This window comes from Coregonus clupeaformis, chromosome 9 (assembly GCF_020615455.1).
Source record: "Coregonus clupeaformis isolate EN_2021a chromosome 9, ASM2061545v1, whole genome shotgun sequence".
NCBI lineage: Eukaryota > Metazoa > Chordata > Actinopteri > Salmoniformes > Salmonidae > Coregonus > Coregonus clupeaformis.
This window is the reverse complement of record NC_059200.1, coordinates 17,724,140-17,742,538: the sequence shown is the minus strand read 5'-3', so window position 1 is coordinate 17,742,538 and position 18,399 is coordinate 17,724,140. Positions and strand designations below refer to the sequence as shown.

The 18,399-nt window shown below is 47.0% G+C and overlaps 1 protein-coding gene across 6 annotated transcripts in view; it reads right to left on the bottom strand.

Annotated features, from left to right (window-relative positions):
- The window catches only part of LOC121574509 (probable E3 ubiquitin-protein ligase HERC1), a 78,491-nt gene that overhangs the window by 13,058 nt on the left and 47,034 nt on the right, over positions 1-18,399 (bottom strand). For 2 of the 6 annotated variants that reach the window (XM_045222501.1, XM_045222504.1), the window contains exons 39-60: positions 17,665-17,977; positions 16,437-17,171; positions 16,089-16,252; positions 15,625-15,838; positions 14,828-15,006; positions 13,529-13,612; positions 11,455-11,641; positions 10,675-10,802; positions 9,989-10,197; positions 9,456-9,724; positions 9,227-9,279; positions 8,712-8,909; positions 8,249-8,429; positions 6,885-7,149; positions 6,374-6,599; positions 5,895-6,166; positions 5,495-5,622; positions 5,109-5,233; positions 2,422-2,640; positions 2,057-2,184; positions 1,114-1,313; positions 764-878 (exon numbers count right to left, since the gene is read on the bottom strand). In XM_045222501.1, coding sequence (XP_045078436.1) covers positions 764-878; positions 1,114-1,313; positions 2,057-2,184; positions 2,422-2,640; positions 5,109-5,233; positions 5,495-5,622; positions 5,895-6,166; positions 6,374-6,599; positions 6,885-7,149; positions 8,249-8,429; positions 8,712-8,909; positions 9,227-9,279; positions 9,456-9,724; positions 9,989-10,197; positions 10,675-10,802; positions 11,455-11,641; positions 13,529-13,612; positions 14,828-15,006; positions 15,625-15,838; positions 16,089-16,252; positions 16,437-17,171; positions 17,665-17,977 — 4,592 coding nt within the window. The remainder of the gene's footprint in view (positions 1-763; positions 879-1,113; positions 1,314-2,056; positions 2,185-2,421; positions 2,641-5,108; positions 5,234-5,494; positions 5,623-5,894; positions 6,167-6,373; positions 6,600-6,884; positions 7,150-8,248; positions 8,430-8,711; positions 8,910-9,226; positions 9,280-9,455; positions 9,725-9,988; positions 10,198-10,674; positions 10,803-11,454; positions 11,642-13,528; positions 13,613-14,827; positions 15,007-15,624; positions 15,839-16,088; positions 16,253-16,436; positions 17,172-17,664; positions 17,978-18,399) is intronic. The other 4 variants (XM_045222503.1, XM_045222505.1, XM_045222502.1 and 1 more) reach the window with 4 other exon arrangements.

Sequence of the window (18,399 nt, the reverse complement as noted above, 5' to 3'; positions counted from 1 at the left end):
TGAGCTCTACAGAAGACACCGACTGTACTGACCTTGATGCCACTGAGCTCTACAGAAGACACCGACTGTACTGACCTTGATGCCACTGAGCTCTACAGAAGACACCGACTGTACTGACCTTGATGCCACTGAGATCTACAGAAGACACCGACTGTACTGACCTTGATGCCACTGAGCTCTACAGAAGACACCGACTGTACTGACCTTTATGCCACTGAGCTCTACAGAAGACACCGACTGTACTGACCTTGATGCCACTGAGCTCTACAGAAGACACCGACTGTACTGACCTTGATGCCACTGAGCTCTACAGAAGACACCGACTGTACTGACCTTGATGCCACTGAGCTCTACAGAAGACACCGACTGTACTGACCTTGATGCCACTGAGCTCTACAGAAGACACCGACTGTACTGACCTTGATGCCACTGAGCTCTACAGAAGACACCGACTGTACTGACCTTGATGCCACTGAGCTCTACAGAAGACACCGACTGTACTGACCTTGATGCCACTGAGCTCTACAGAAGACACTGACTGTACTGACCTTGATGCCACTGAGCTCTACAGAAGACACCGACTGTACTGACCTTGATGCCACTGAGCTCTACAGAAGACACCGACTGTACTGACCTTGATGCCACTGAGCTCTACAGAAGACACCGACTGTACTGACCTTGATGCCACTGAGCTCTACAGAAGACACCGACTGTACTGACCTTGATGCCACTGAGCTCTACAGAAGACAGTGACTGTACTGACCTTGATGCCATTGTTGTTCTCCTGACTGGATGAGCTGCCCAGGAACTTAGGAACTGACACATTAGTGCCCCCCTGTGGCAGAGTCCACACATTCAGAAGACCATTCTGGCTCCCTCTAAAAAAAGAGAGAGGAAATAAAGGGACTAAGTTAGTAAGAGCTGAAAACACTGTTATAACAACATCGGATGTCTACAAGGACTACGGTTCACAGGGACTACATTTGCGAGCTGGGTAAATTTGACACATATATCCAGAAACGTTGATCAATGTGCATTGTCACTGTCAAATACAGCTAATAATAATGTACTAATTATTCTGTTTATACACTCTCCTTATTCCCTGGTACTCACACAGCCATCATAAGGCGTGGTTCGGGTCCTCTGCCCGGCAGCGGGCACCACTCGGCCGTGTTGACTGTGCCCGTGTGGAACAGGGAGTGGAGGGTGATCCAGGTGCCTCCCGCCCGCCCCCAGATCTTCACCACCTCAGAGCGGCCCGTGGAGAGGAGGAGGTGACCTGTGGGGTCCCAGCGCAGGAGGCTGACACTCTCCTGGAGAGAGATGGGGGACGGATTGAGGCAGAGAGAGAGAGAGAGATTGGGGGGAGAGGAGAGAGAGACGTGAGGAGGGCTGGCTACATCAGGTGAATGGATAATTCTGACTGTATTTGACAAGTGTTTTGCTTGCAATCTTGGATTTTCTGGACGTGTTGTTTTTCAGCTTAGTTTGCTGAATTGAAACCATTTATTGTATTTTCAAGTATTCCTGGATAGCACGTTGCGTCACATTGTTTTGAACTTTCGTTTTAGGACTGATGACAACCTGAGCATTCTACTCAACGCTTCCTCATTGAGCGCTGATGAAGTTTGGTCTGAAGTGCATTCCTGTGGCATGAAAACATCATGACATTTCAAAAGGCAAATAATTAGTAGAAAAACCTTTTGTCATCATTTTGATGTCGCCAGATGTACTTTAGATGCAGTAGAACATTAGCTAGCTAGCTAGCTAGCTAAGATTGAGGGGAGACCTCCAGATTTTAGCTAGCTAACGTTAGCATCGCTAGATATTTTTGACAAACTTTGCTAGCTAATGACAATATTGCCATCTGTCTAAAGCCCATACAGTGTAAATTAGACGAAAGAGTCATTAGCCCCCGTTCTACTTTAGAACATCACTATGGCTTCGGCGTCTGTAGAATGTTGATAACAATGGTAGCGACGCAACAGAGTTAGTTAAAGAGTGGCCTGTGAATGACTATACAATTATATGGATGTAAAAGTGTGCGTTGACTTACAGGGAAGGCAGACAGTATTAGTGGCTGTTCAGTCTCGTAGGATCCAGCGGTGGCCAGTAGGATCTTCCCATCAGGGTAACCCACAGCAAAGGGCTTGTCCACACTGTGCCACGCCACACACTGAGGAGCTGGGAGGGGAGAGAGAGGAGCAAGATATCACACATCAACCAGTCCATGACCACTGAGAACACTACTCATTGACCAATTTGTCATAAACAAAAGCCATTTCTTACTTAATGGCTACTTGGCTTGGTCCCATGTTGTGTCTGCTGGCAGCTATATTTGAGCACTTGTTTCCTCTATATACTAATACTAAAAATAGCCACTTAATAGATCAGCAGTCAGACAGTATAAATGTAACTCACATTCTTTCCTGTGGCAGAGGGTGAGCTCGGTGCTCTCTATGGTGAAGTCTTCAGTGACCTGCAGCCAGCAGAGGGATCCGTCCAGGCGGCCCACCAACAGGCTCTCTGGCTGGGCATCCATCCCGACGCTGCCACCCTGGGAGGGGAAGGGGCTGGAGGTCTGCACCCAGGAGAGGGCTGTCACCCAGGACAGCTGGGCCTCCATGTGGCCCTGGGCTCCTGGATGAACCACAACAGAGAGATTATAAATTAATTATAAAGTTTGGGATTATTTTAATTTAAAAGACCATTGATCAGAATCCCAGATAAGATACATATTTAATGCTTTCAACATATTTAATGAAGAGCAAAGGAAAAAACCATTTTTTTTGCCAAGCTTTTGTTCACAGTTGACCTTCATCAACTGCAAAATCTGGACCCCTAAAAATCATCTGGGCTAGACAATCTGGACCCCTTCTTTCTAAAAATAGCCGCCAAAATTGTCGCAACCCCTATTACTAGCCTGTTCAACCTCTCTTTCGTAACGTCTGAGATCCCCAGAGATTGGAAAGCTGCCGCGGTCATCCCCCTCTTCAAAGGGGGTGACACTCTAGATCCAAACTGTTACAGACCTAAATCCATCCTGCCCTGCCTTTCGAAAGTTTTTGAAAGCCAAGTTAACAAACAGATCACCGACCATTTCGAATCCCACCGTACCTTCTCCGCTATGCAATCCGGTTTCCGAGCTGGTCATTGGTGCACCTCAGCCACGCTCAAGGTCCTAAACGATATTATAACCGCGGTCGATATTAGACAGTACTGTGCAGCTGTCTTCATCGACCTGGCCAAGGCTTTCGACTCTGTCAACCACCGCATTCTTATTGGCAGACTAAATAGCCTTGGTTTCTCAAATGACTGCCTCGCCTGGTTCACCAACTACATTTACATTTACATTTTAGTCATTTAGCAGACGCTCTTATCCAGAGCGACTTACAGTTAGTGCATACATTATTTTATCGAACCCACAACCCTGGCGTTGCAAACGCCATGCTCTACCAACTGAGCTACATCCCCTGCCGGCCAAATCCCTCCCCTACCCTGGACGACGCTGGGCCAATTGTGCGCGCCGCCCCATGGGTCTCCCGGTCGCGGCCGGCTACGACAGAGCCTGGATTCGAACCAGGATCTCTAGTGGCACAGCTAGCACTGCGATGCAGTGCCTTAGACCACTGCGCCACTCGGGAGTATAACTATGGCAGTCTCTATGGGGGTGCCACAGGGTTCAATTCTTGGGCCGACTCTTTTCTCTATGTGTATCAATGATGTCGCTCTTGCTGCTGGTGACTCTCAGATCCACCTCTACGCAGACGACACCATTTTGTATACATCTGGCCCTTCATTGGACACTGTGTTAACAAACCTCCAAACGAGCTTCAATGCCATACAACACTCCTTCCGTAGCCTCCAACTGCTCTTAAACGCTAGTAAAACTAAATGCATGCTCTTCAATCGAACGCTGCTGGCACCCGCCCACCCGACTAGAATCACTACTCTCGACGGGTATGACCTAGAGTATGTGGACAACTACAAATACCTAGGTGTCTGGTTAGACTGTAAACTCTCCTTCCAGACTCACATTAAGCATCTCCAATCCAAAGTTAAATCTAGAATCGGCCTCCTATTTTGCAACAAAGCCTCCTTCACTCATGCTGCCAAACATGCCCTCGTAAAACTGACTATCCTACCGATCCTTGACTTCGGCGATGTCATTTACAAAATAGCCTCCAACACTCTACTCAGTAAATTGGATGTGGTCTATCACAGTGCCATCCGTTTAGTCTCCAAAGCCCCATATACTACCCACCACTGTGACCTATACGCTCTTGTTGGCTGGCCCTCACTACATATTCGTCGCCAAACCCACTGGCTCCAGGTCATCTATAAATCACTGCTAGGCAAATCCCCGCCTTATCTTAGCTCATTGGGCACCATTGCAACACCCACCCGTAGTATGCGCTCCAGCAGGTATATCTCACTGGTCATCCCCAAAGCCAACACCTCCTTTGGCCGCCATTCCTTCCAGTTCTCTGCTGCCAATGACTGGAACGAACTGCACAAATCTCTGAAGCTGGAGACTCATCTCCCTCACTAACTTTAAGCATCAGTTGTCAGAGCAGCTTACCGATCACTGCACCTGTACACAGCCCATCTGAAATTAGCACACCCAACTACCTCATCCCCATATTGTCATTTATTTTGCTCATTTGCACCCCAGTATCTCTATTTGCACATCATCTCTTGCACATCTAGCATTCCAATGTTAATACCAATTGTAATTATTTTGCACTATGGCCTATTTATTGCCTTACCTCCATAACTTGCTACATTTGCACACACTGTATATATATTTTCTGTGGTATTTTTGACTTTATGTTTTGTTTTACCCCATATGTAACTCTGTGTTGTTGTTGTTTTTAATCGCACTGCTTTGCTTTAACTTGGCCAGGTCGCAGTTGTAAATGAGAACTTGTTCTCAACTGGCTTACCTGGTTAAATAACGGTGAAATAAATAAAATAAACAAATCTGAGCATCCGAAACAAGCCTTCGGTCACAGTTGACCTTCATCAGAGCATCCGAACATATGAAAACTTCTGCTGAACTACAAACATGGTTAAAAGGTTGGAGGACCAGTTACTACTGTACATACCGTTGACAGTCCAGATGTTGATGATCTTGTTGTGGAAGGCAGCGAGGAGGGTACCTCCTGAGCTCCAGTAGACAGCAGAAACCAGGTGAGCACCACCTGCTGCTTCAGAGCACCGTCTGTCATCACTGGGGGAATAGGACAGGATTGTCATGAACTCTACTCCTAACAGCACCACATCTTTCATGTCCCTGTTCCAATACCTTAGAAAGGCATCCTTCTTTCCAACCTCCTCAGAAATAATCACAGATCGGAATTGGTTGCATTGGTGGAAGTAACAGGGTGGTAACCTTGCATTTATGCGAGCTGTGCTTACCTCAAAGTAGGATGCATTTCTGAAGTATTGACCCATACTGTATGTCATGGCGATATCTAGTGTGTTCCCTCACCTGATGCTACAGGAGTGTGTGCACTGCAGGTCAGCAGTGTTCTGGTTGACGTCCCACAGTCTGACTGTCCCGTCCTGAGCTCCAGTGGCCAACAGACCCTGCTCATTGTTCCACGTACAGCTGGTCACCTGCAACAACAACCACCAGGTCAACATCAGTATCCAACAAACAGGAACTAAAATCATAGGAACCTCATTAGTAAGCATAACTTTCACTGGGGCTTTTTCAATTACTCTTTCCTCTCTCCTCGCCTCCTCAAACCGCATTGGAGGAGATGGTCCAAGGTCCCTCCCCTCGGACCGTCTCCTTCAATGCGTTTTCAGAAGGATGTGAGGAGAGAGGATATGAATATTTGAGGGAAGGCAAATTGGGAAATAGCCTAAGTATCTTAGTCCCGTACCCTGCCGTGATGTCCCTCTAGCTTCTTCAGAGGACACTTCCTCAGGTCTCCAGCCATGTCGCTGTAGGTCTGAGGCCGGATGGGGTTGTCCCTCTGCCTCTCTGAGGCTGCCAGGGCCTGGACCAGCTGCTGGGTTGCCCACTGACGGTGTTTACTGGTCAGCCTGGCAGACAGGGCACAGGCAGCCAGGGCGTTGGCCAGCTCCAGAGGTCCCACTCTCGCCCCTGCCTGGGGAGGAGGTACAGCAGCAGATGGGCTACCGGCGTCTGGACCTGGACCAATCGGGGAAACACAACAGCCGTCATGAGGTAGCACCAATCAATCAAACCTCTCTACAGCTCCATGTTTCTAAACCAGGGTTGTGTCCAGTAGGGGGGGAAATGCTACAGAGTGCAATGTGGATGTACTACCTGGATTTCATTTTTTACCTTACCAAACACAACAACTTATTTTGTGACATAAAAGTCCCTTCCTCTCACCTTTAGACTCATGCGGCTCGGTAACAGTTCTGTCTGGAGTGTAGCAGTAGCGGATGCCCTTCTCTGTGAGCAGGGAGACCAGACTCTGTGTGACCAGGAAGGTGGGAGGTGTGAGGGGTGTGACGTCTTGTTGTGGCGCCCTCTTCAGGGTGGAAGTCAGACGAACTCTCTGTGCAGGATCACTGATGGCACCAAGGTTCATCCCTGTGGCAGCCGCCATCAGATCCTACACCGGACCAAGGGGTGACATTAGGGTTAGTAGAGAAAGATTACATTTATGACAGCACCATATATTCTTTAGACGGTGATGGAAAAATGTAGACACCAAGGTTGGGGTCAATTCCAGAAGAAAACTGAAATTCCATATCCTACCGACTACGCCAAATGTAAGACACGCAACTAAAATTGGAGTTGGAATTTGAAGTTTACTTCCTGAATTGAAACGGAATTACCCCAACCTTGATAGACAGTCTAAGACATATGGAGCCAACCAGAGTACAGACTCACACACCTGAGTGCAGATGTCCACCAGCTCCCTGTATGCTGTGGGGCTGTGTGAGACCAGGCTGCCTATAGCTGAGCTAAGGAAGGAGAGGAGGGCAGAGCTGCTTCTCTCTGTAGCCCCACCACAGCCTCTGCTACCCCCTGCCTCCCCCTGCTGGTCAACACTGGCATGGACCCTGCCCGCCGCTGCCAGACACATCAGACGCACCAGGATACGGATGTCTGCCAGGCCCAAGGCCTCCAGTCCACTAGAGGCACGGCACACTGACACACTGGGAAAGAGAGGGAGAGAAGTAGAAATTAATAAAAAGTAGGGGGGGGGGGCAGAGAGAGAGAGGGGGAGGGAGAGAGAGAGAGAGAGAGAGAGAGAGAGAGAGAGAGAGAGAGAGGGAGAGGGAGAGAGAGGGAGAGAGAGAGGGGGAGGGAGGGAGAGAGAGGGGGAGGGAGAGAGGGAGAGAGAGGGGGAGGGAGAGAGAGAGAGAGAGGGGGGAGGGAGGGAGAGAGACAGACAGACACAGAGAGATGGGTGATATGAGGGGAACACAATTGTATTCCCATTTTCCACACAATTGGGGACCACAGGAGTGTAACCGATTACAGCCCTGCAGTGTTCTCCTGGTAACAGATCACAGCCCTGCAGTGTTCTCCAGGTAACAGATCACAGCCCTGCAGTGTTCTCCAGGTAACAGATCACAGCCCTGCAGTGTTCTACAGGTAACAGATCACAGCCCTGCAGTGTTCTACAGGTAACAGATCACAGCCCTGCAGTGTTCTACAGGTAACAGATCACAGCCCTGCAGTGTTCTACAGGTAACAGATCACAGCCCTGCAGTGTTCTACAGGTAACAGATCACAGCCCATCCCTGTAGTGTTCTAATACTGAGCTATCAACTGTAACATATGATGCGTAACATTTTAAAACCACTTCATCACTAGAACAACGGCACAGGAATTGTTTGAAGAATAGTCTGACATTTGGCCTGTCAGAAAAACAATAACAGAAGCTTGCAGGTCACTGGTTTCACACCAATTTAAAAGGTTTCATAAGACTAACAAAACAACGTTGTGGGTGAAATAAGTTAGTTTTCAGTAGCAAATGTGTATTGAAATACCTCATCAGAGGAGGAGCCTGGAGGGTAGCCACTGTGTAGCTCAGTTGGTAGAGCATGGTGTTTGCAACGCTAGGGTTGTGGGTTCGATTCCCACGGAGGGGCCAGTATGAAAATGTATGCACTCACTAACTGTAAGTCGCTCTGGATAAGAGCGTCCGCTAAATGACTAAAATGTAAATGTAAAATGTTGCTGGACTCTCTGAACATTAGGCTAACCCGCATTGTGGGGATATCGATCCAAATAAACAACCCAACAAACCTGGAGGATGTCTGGGAGAGTGCCCTCATCACCATGCTGTATGCCAGTAGTATCTGGGCTGTAGAGGTCACTCTCCTTAGAGCCTGCAGTCTGTCCTGAGGGTCTCTCAGCAATGCTGCCTGCTCCCCCAGACTCAGACGGCCAGAGGGACCTAACCCCTTAGGGTCAGTGCTGACCACACCTGTACACCAGAGATACACAATACATTACAAAATCTATGTGAGCCTTTTTAAAAATATTTTCACATCATTTGGCCTGTATTGTTTGCTGTAGGGTTGTAAAAGTCCTGAAACGTTCACCAGAATTCTCTAATTTTTTCCAGAAATCCCAGTTGAAGGATTGTAGGTTGGAGGATTGCCTTGCAGCTTATTCCCTGTTGATTGCAGAAATCCTCCAACCAAGGAGTTTTGGTACAATTTGGGGATTTCTGCAACCCTAGTTTGCTCCATGTGAAATACAGTACCTTTCTGGATCATGGACCCGTCAGGGTTGCTGGTGCTGTTGACCAGAGCGCCCAGCGGGTCGTTCTCTGTGAAGGGAATGGGGTCTGGCACCAGTTTCTTCTCACTCAGACCCAGAGGCCTCAGCAAAACCCCAAAGTCCTCCAGGCCAGTCAGGCGGTCTGGGTCACAGTCGTGTAGCTGCCCCAACTCCCAGTCTTCTGGGTGGAAGAAGAAGATACCTCCATGAGTCTTTATTTATTTTCAATGTATTTACTCATATTTTCATTGAACCTTTATTTATCCAGGAAAAGACCGTTGAGGTTAGAAACCTCTTTTACGAGGAGGACCTGGATATGATTCACCAGATGATTCACTGTCTCCGAGCACATTTATCAGAAGAAAACCTTGGTTCACTGAGGCATGACTCAAATCTTGAATAAGAGGTCAAGGGGAGTCACTTAAACTTCTGAACATATTACTCACAGAGCAGAAGAAAGCATTTTTCCTGTGAAAAATCCTGGGGTCAAATCCTTACCATCGGAGGTGCTGTCCAGTCGTCCAATCAAATCAGAAGCAAGCCCTTTCATTCTGAGGAGAGAGGAACAGTATGCCTGGGAGTAACTGACAGACTGAAATGTTGTTGTACTTTTAACAAGCATACACATCTATCCGGCTCGAAGGACCATGAAAAAGAGCAATATGCGAGCGTGTGTGACTCCTGCACGAAAAGGCATCCTTAAGCATAAGGTGCATTTCTTACTCACCGGTCATGTTTGGATCCAATCTCCCCCAGGTTAGCTGCCAGGTACTTCTCTCTACAGGTGCTACAGAGCAGGTAGTAGGGGCTACCGGACCCGCACTCCCCTCCGAACCACCCGTCCACGTATGCCCCGGTGGAGCGGTACCCTCGCCTCCCAGCGCTCTGGCCGCAGCCCGGGTGGTGCCTCTTCATGTGGTTGTTGAACTGCAGGGTCAGGGTGGAACACAGCTCACACTCCACCATCTCATGGGGCTCGTGGTGCTCCTCGCCCCCCTGGGGGAAACAACAACAATATCAACTGGACTGACCCAGGGTTGGGATCAATTCAACCTGAACAGTTTCCTGCCTGAATTGACTGATTTTAAAATGGAATTGATTCCAAACCTGGCCTAAACCCTTTTTTTTGCCTAGTCCTGTACTACCGTTTGTTCTTTTTAATGAAGGCCGTTGGCGGCCGAAACGTCATGTTTTTAACCTAAACGTCATCGCGCTTATATATCTTTCCAGGCTCTGTGATTGTGAAATGTGATGTAGTACCTCGACCATCCAGAGGGTGTCTCTCTCTGAGCTGATGAACTCTCTAAACTGTAGCTCCTCGTAGGGCTCTTCATGGTAGGGGTCATCCATGTACCCCAACTCTGACTCCTCCTCAGCAGCGAAGGGGTGCGTCTCCGCCCGCTCCGGCCACTCAGACACCCCTGGGTCCTGCCTGTACGGCGGTGGGATGGGGTTGGGGGACGGAGAGTCTGGAGGAAGAAAGGATGGTGGTGGAAATATAGTAGGTTAGCAAGAAGAAGAGTCACAATGGACAGTAAATGACTGTCTCTTACTAGTCTTTTCCCCCCTTCTTTTTTACACTTAAAAAGACAGATAGCCCCCCAGAGGATAACATATGAACATAGCCCCCCACAGGATAACATATGAACATAGCCCCCCAGAGGATAACATATGAAAGCATTGTACAACACTTTGCTTAATGCCCCTCAATCCACCCAGAATATTTTCCTAACACAAGCAAGGCAGAGATGTCTGCATACAGCAGGAGTACACATTTCACTGCTGCCGGCATTTCATTTACAACAGGAACAGTAGCGGTCCTAGTATTGAGCCCCGAGGGACACCGCATGATATCCCCTTAGCCTCAGATAGAAACCCATCAATGTCACAGACAGAGAGCTTCAGGTCAGCTATCCAAATATCTTCCTGTTGGAGGCCGTGCTGACCTGCTCTCCTAAAGGAGGTTCTGTGCCCCAAGCTGGAGCGCTGGCGTCTGGCCGGGGGAGGCCTGTTCCTGGTCAGGTGAACATCTAGGAAGTTCTCCCTCTCCACCTGGTCCAGGCCTGCCAGCAGACTGCAACACAATAACAGTAACTCATCTTCCAACTCAACCAAGCCAACACAATCTTTATCCACAGAAACAATCTGTTGCTCTCAATCTTGATCTCTCAAACTGACATGCTTCTTTAAAAAATAAATAAATGTATGTTGAATTTATGGTTGATTAATCGACACAGCTCTCCTACCCTTAATAACTCCTGGCTGATTAATCGACACAGCTCTCCCACCCTTAATAACTCCTGGCTGATTAATCGACACAGCTCTCCCACCCTTAATAACTCCTGGCTGATTAATCGACACAGCTCTCCTACCCTTAATAACTCCTGGCTGATTAATCGACACAGCTCTCCTACCCTTAATAACTCCTGGCTGATTAATCGACACAGCTCTCCTACCCTTAATAACTCCTGGCTGATTAATCGACACAGCTCTCCTACCCTTAATAACTCCTGGCTGATTAATCGACACAGCTCTCCTACCCTTAATAACTCCTGGCTGATTAATCGACACAGCTCTCCTACCCTTAATAACTCCTGGCTGATTAATCGACACAGCTCTCCTACCCTTAATAACTCCTGGCTGATTAATCGACACAGCTCCACTATAAATAATAAATAATAAAAAAGAATCAAAACAAAAAGTTTGTTTCTGTAGTTCTGTCTGACCTTTCATTGGGTTCGCTGGTGGGGGCCTCGGAGCATTGGACGGTCTCCGGTCCGTCAGGGGAGGGGGTTTCAGTGGTGGATCCTCCTGCTGGCTGGGTCTCCATCTGCAGCTCCTCAGTCAGGGGGTGCTCCAACATCCAGCTAGCCAGCACCTCGATGGTCCGCGAGTCTACCTCACCTGCCACACCTGGGGTCAAAGGTCAAGGAGAGGTAAGAGATCAAGTCCAGGTGAGGGGACACAGGCCCTTTTTAAAAGGGGGATATTGCATAAAGGAAATGACAAGTCAAAGTCAATCATTTGAAAGGGACACATTACACACAGTGTTAGATTTGAAAGTTTGTGATGGAAGTACATTCAATCAAACTAATATAGGGAAGATGGACGACAGTACTAGGAAAGGAGTAAAGAAGTCAAGCAAAAGTGTGAGAGAGACGGAGAGAGTGAGGGCCCTATTCAATCTAATTCAATGACTAGGTATTCAGGATAAGCATCAAATATAATTAGTATTGAAAACATGCACATGCGGATTCATGTGTTTAACAAAACAGTGGTGTTTACAATTAACCTGAACTGTGTATCAATCAATATCAATATCTAAAATGCTTTCTCACTATACAGTAAAATTTGATCAAATAATCCAGAAACCTGGTTAACAGGGCTTAATTGAGAAGGAGCCAGATAGATTTGAGTGGGGTACAGTATGCCAAGGAGAGGGAACAGAAAATGACCAGTTGTATCACCATGAGCCTATCATTTCACATACTTGCTGGCTGGTTTGAAAAAGTTACATTCATGAATCACGATATGTAATTTTACGATTTATAATCTAATGCCTAACAACATCTATGAATCATAATATACTAGTGTCTATTGTAATCAGGAGTTGGAACCTGTTAAGGGAACAAAACCGAAAACAAGGAAAGAACAACATTTTTAGAGGAACAGAATCAGAACCGGGAACGAAAGGGATCTACACTCTTCCGGAACAGAACCGTTATTTTAAAAGCATGGGAACCGGTTAATAATGTTATTTTATGTTTCAGGAATATTTTTCCAGTCCACAAAAAAACGCAGCAAAGCACTCACTCTGTCACTCAGAAACTTCTTCCAGTGTCTGCCTGCCAGCTGAAAATCTTTGCCAGTGTGTGTGCAGGTTACCTGCCCCTCCCCCTCCGAACAATAGGCTACTGTATCCTACTGACGTACAAGCGTGATTCAGAAATTAGAGAGAGATTTTTTATTAGCGAAGAATGCATTAACTTTTTCAATGCTAGTGAAGGATACTACAGTTATCACGTTTCACATTGGATTTATGAACTACAAAAAGTTAAGAAGTGTTTTTAATTCTGGTGCCGCTCTGCACACACAAGCTTGTTAGCTAGCTAGCTAGCTCTTGTCCAACATTAAGCAAACTTTCGGAAGTTCAAAGACATTTAAAAGGTCCTCCATAGAGGTTGCTCCTCCGTAGGTATAATTATGTGGGCCTAATTCAGATAATGCATGTCATAACAAGATGCCCAGCGCTTCAAGCCAAGCCTCCACCCTCTCTCTCGCTTTCTCCCCACCAGAAAAATGTCAGTCGCATCTCGCGCCCTACACTCTATCCATCACGCATGTAAACAACTATAGCTTGCCTGCACCATAGCAAGCTGCTCTACCCGCACTGATTGGTGAAGTCATTTAACGTCGAGCTAAATGTAAAAATAATATGTTTCTGAGGTTTAAAAGGAACAGAAAAAATATTAACCGTAACTTTTGTTTTTGGTTCTAACCGGTTCAGAACTTATATTTTGCTTGTCGGAACAGTGGAATGGAATGGAAAAAAATAATGGTTATTTTCAGGACGAAACGATTGGAAAATAATTTCAGTTCCTACCCCTGATTGTAATATACCAGAGTGTATTCTACGACACATTTCGATAGGCCGCATGCAAAGAGGAAAGCCATAGGAGTAGGCCTAAAAAAAACACACAAAGAAACCTCTGGAAAAGCAGGAACTAGCCTACAACACAGAAAGCGGATGGAGCACAGTAAACACCACACTAAACACACAGAGCACAGCGACAGCAATACCTGCTGCCTCCATGGCCTTGTAGATATGTCTCATAGAGAAGCCCATTTCTAGTAAGCGGACTGGGACAAACATTTGAGGTCGTTCTAGAAATTGAGGAGAAACAAGGTAAAGAAAGGGAAAACAAGCCAACAAATCTGTCATCGACAGTAAAATGTTTAACATGTCAACATACAATGAAGGCAACGACAACATCCTATCATGCTGAAATGCAAAAGTATTGCAGTAGTAATATACAGTAAAATAAGGCATTTATGTTTTTTTTATTTTTAATAAATTTGCAAATATTTACAAAAACCTGTTTTTGCTTTGTCATTATGGGGTATTGTGTGTAGATTGATGAGGATTTTTTTTTATTTAAGCAATTTTAGAATAAGGCTGTAACGTAACAAAATGTGGAAAACGGGAAGGGTTCTGAATACTTTCCGAACGCACTGTGAGTACCACTGCAGTAACAGTTGGACTTTGGTCCCTACAAAGAAAAAAGTGAACTTGTTTTTACCAGAGGCAGTCCCTAAATCGATTTGCAGAACAGTACACTATGGACCTGAAGGCAAGCACAGACAACGGAAGTGTGAACTCATTGAGCAAGCTGCACCTTTCCCAAAACAATTGTCACCATCCTAAAATTCTTTGGTTTATACAGAAAGAACTGGATGAATTTTACACGTAGAGGCTTTGTGTCGTTCTACTCATGACTGTTCATTTTCAACACAAAATTAAAATGGTTCCATTCAAGCAATGTGAGTAGATGACAAACTGATTTCATGCAGGCATCAATCAACTCTTCATATACAAATACACAAACCCATTCAAATGACAGAAAATCCACAAGCTCTGGTTCTCAAAATCAAGCACCCATAACAAAAATAACTAGAGTAATGAACATTAGCTGGACATGTCATTCAACATGCCATGACATGCAACAGACAGACATAAACTTCCCCGTGAGCGACACAGTATCTATCCTGTCCTGTTATTGACGGAGCGGAGCTGATCTGTAGCCTGCTCTCAGACCTGTCTGCGCTGTATAGCCAACTGCACACATATCTGGGACCAGGCTAGATGGTCCGTGTTGCTGTGTGACTGGTTCTCTTATTGAAAGAGATGGGCAGCACACCATAAAAGGCTGTTTACACATGCAGATCAATTCTGATCTTTTGCCACTAATTGGTCTTTTAACCAATCAGATCAGATCTTTTGCCAATAATTGGGAAAAATATCAGAATTGGGCTGCCTGTCTACACGCAGCCAAATAGCCTTCAATCTTCCATGCATTTCTCTACAAGCGTTTCTCTTACCCGCGCCGCGGCTCCTGGACTGAGTATTAGCGCAGGGCTCCATGAAGCTGGTCTGCTGCTCTGTGAAGCCCTCACAGGAAGACGAGGTGGCCAGGCCAAAGCCTGGGCCTGGACCGTGCAACATGGGGGGGTTATTAACCAGGCCAGCCAGGGTGGGGAACCGTGCTAACACCATCCGCCTAGAGGAAGCCAAGCCAACAACACAGTGGTAGTGGGCTGCATTTAGCACAAAGACAGCAGAGTTGTGTGTTAGGACTAGACGTTCCTGGACAGAGGGAGGCCACAGAATGGAGTACGGTAACAATAGAGTCTTCCAATTATCTTCACAGCCTCATCATCAGAGGTAGAAAACGTTTGTTACATTTAACATGTAGGGCCGGTTGCTCCATTGAAAATGTCCAGGAAACCGGCTCATAGAGTTGAACTGTGCTGTAAGTCTGCTCGTCTTTGGGAAGCCAGCAGTTAGATTAGAGCCAGGCAGAGTTGCAGCAGAGCTGAAACCTTGGGAGGGTTAGACAGAGCACAGGCTCATTTCACACACTCACCACCACTCTGAGTCTTCTGCGTCTCAGACGAGCTGCCGGCTGATATGGATCTGGAGCAAGAACATCATCAACCCAGGCTGTCAATGGAAAGTGTGTGTGTGTGTGTGTGTGTGTGTGTGTGTGTGTGTGTGCCCTGAAAAGGACTGAGAACTACTGTGATTCAGACATTAACCTTCATTAATAACTAAACGTACCATAACATAGAAATAAATTGACATAGAAATATAAATCTATGTATGGATCTGTACTCACTGCAGGAGATTGATGGGGAGGAAAGGGTTAAAGTTCTCCAGGCCATCAGCCTGCAGCGCAGAGAGCAGAGAAGCAGCCAGGTCATTGGTGGAGGACGAGGCAGAGGCTCCGTTTGATTGGCCGAAGATGGCGGTGCCCTCTGACCCCGTGCTGTAGAGAGACACAGAGCTGGAAGACTTGGACACCGGCTGGGACGAGGAGGGGTGACCAGGCTCTACAGGGAGAAAGTAGAGAAACTGTTTCCTACTGTTCTTCAGTGGCAGCAACAAGCTAAACTGCAAAAACACCGTCCATTTTGAACAGCTCTAAAAAAAATTCAAAAAGAATTGCGTACCACTTGTTAAAGCTTAACCTTTCACATAATAACCCAGATAGAAATATGAAGCCATGTTCGACTGGCCAAAACGGAGGACTATACGTCTATTCTAGACATTTCTATAACTCAATAATAACAGTACTAGTACCCTTCCTGTCTTTGGCTCCTTTGTCCTCCTGCAGTGTGCTGAGCACTCCTTTGAAGATCATGACCTGAGCTCTCTCCAGGTCTGGCAGGGCCACGCTCGGTTTGATAGGGCAGGGTCGCACAGCCCACTTCACCATGCTCCTCACCATGAACTGTAGCACAGACCTAGAAACACCATCATGGAAATACTGGAATTCAACGACAGAGTTATGCTTGATAGTTTTTTTTAAATGACCGCTTGTTTTTTTAACTGTATATGTAATTTCATTATATTTGGGTATTTGAAAAGCACTATATAAAATCATATATAAGTATTATATTATTAATTCAAAATCAAATTCAAATCTACCTCATTTCAGCAGCGTTGCTGTCTTCTCCGGCCGGGGCAGGGCTCAAACCAGAGCAGCCTGGCTTAGCCTGGTCAGGGCTGGGACTGGTCAGGCTGGCAGCAGTAGAGGGGTCTTGGTGCTTCGGCACCAGCAGCAGGTCTGTCAACTTCCCACAGCTGAGGATGACAGCCAGGGACTTTAAGGCCCCCAGCAGGAGGTAGGAAACCCTCACAGCCCGGAGCTCCAGGGAGAAGACATCCGGCTGGGGCTTGGTCTGCTGGGTGGTGGGGGTCGGTAGGGTTGGGGTTGGGGTTGGCGGGCAGGAGGATGAGGTACTACCCTCCTCTGGATCGTCACAGGACTCTGAGAGAGCTCTAGTTGGGGACGGGTGACTGTCCCTCTCCTTCTCTCCTTCCCTCGCTTTCCTCTCCTCTGTAAGCCCTGTGCCTCTTTCAATGTCATCATCGTCCATCATGACGCGGGCGATGTCTTCATCCAGCCTGCGTTCCAGCACGCTCCACGGGACGCTCCATCCCTCCTCTTCCTGTTCGGAGGAGCAGCTCTTCCTGGTTCTCCCTGCGCCTCCTCCTCGTCCCCGGGCCTCCTCCTGCTCCTCCAGGAGGCCGGTCAGGAAGATCAGGTCTAAGAGGACAGAGGGTTTGAGGCCTCGGAATCTGCTGATGTCACACTGGGGCACGTCACAGGGCTCCAAGGAGGAGAGCGGGGTGTCGCTGGGTGACCAAGAATTCAGGAAGCTTTGGTTAGTGGTGAGAGAACCAGGACATGAAACAAATGGAGAGGGAGGGAGGGGATGAAGAAGGGAAAGAAAAAGGAAGAAAAAGTAAAGGTAAGAAGGGTGAATTAGGTAACCAAGGGAAAGACAGGATTAAAACAGAACAGAAATAAACAGACAGACAGACATGCACAACAGAACAGGATGGAACTGGAGACAGACAGACAGACAGACAGACAGACAGACAGACAGACAGACATGCACAACAGAACAGGATAGAACTGGAGACAGAGAGGGCTAGAGATGAATTAAGGAAACAGTTCAGTTTGATGCAGATCTTGTAAAAGCATTCCTATGATAAAATCATCTTGTAAGACATCTATTGTTGCTTTGCTATCACAAAAGTTACATCTGGAAATAAACAGCACTGTGCATGAAAAACATCTCTACAGTTGAGTGTGTGTGTCCACGCATCTGTTTGTCTCTGTGCGTATATATAATCTGTACTGTAATACCTGACAGAGAGGTCAGCCTCCTCCCATTGGAGCTTGGCTAGGAGGCTTCCTTCCTTCAGTACCCCCAGCAGGGTGGCCCTTCTCCCACTGGGTTTGTGCAGGCAGAGCCCCCCTGCCCGTAGCCCACTGTCCACTCCTCCGATCACGGCCAGCACCGGCCACACCTCAGAGCAAAGAGCACCCAGCTGGGTCTCAGAGAGGCCTGAGGGTCCCGTCACCAAGTCCCCTGGGCCTACAGACTCCTCTCCAATACCGCTACCGACCTGCTCCTTGTCCTTCTCCCTTTCAGCAACTCCTTTAGGGCTCAGGCCTGCTGGATGAAGAGGGACAGATAAGAAATCAGACAAAGGAACTCCAGATGCTGTTGAATAGTGACAGTTACTTTTCATATTTTTCTATTTTAGGCTACATTTACATTTTAGTCAGAGATAGGCTGAAGCAGAACACACTGAGACTCAAATCAGTGTATTCAACTAAAGTAGGTAAAACAACCACATCCCGATCATAGCATAGTAATACCTTCTTCAAATACCACTAGCCTTCCAGACATTGCTGAATAGCTACAGTTAGTTTGAGATCCTTCTCTATTCTGTGAATGTATTCAGGTGTGTAATGTGTGACTTGTTTTGGTAATCAGTGGCTGTATTGGAGGGGGGAGTGGTTTCATCTCTTTTCTGAGTGTATGTAAATAGCTTCTCAGGCTCCATCTCAGTGTGCTTTATTCTATAGCTAGAG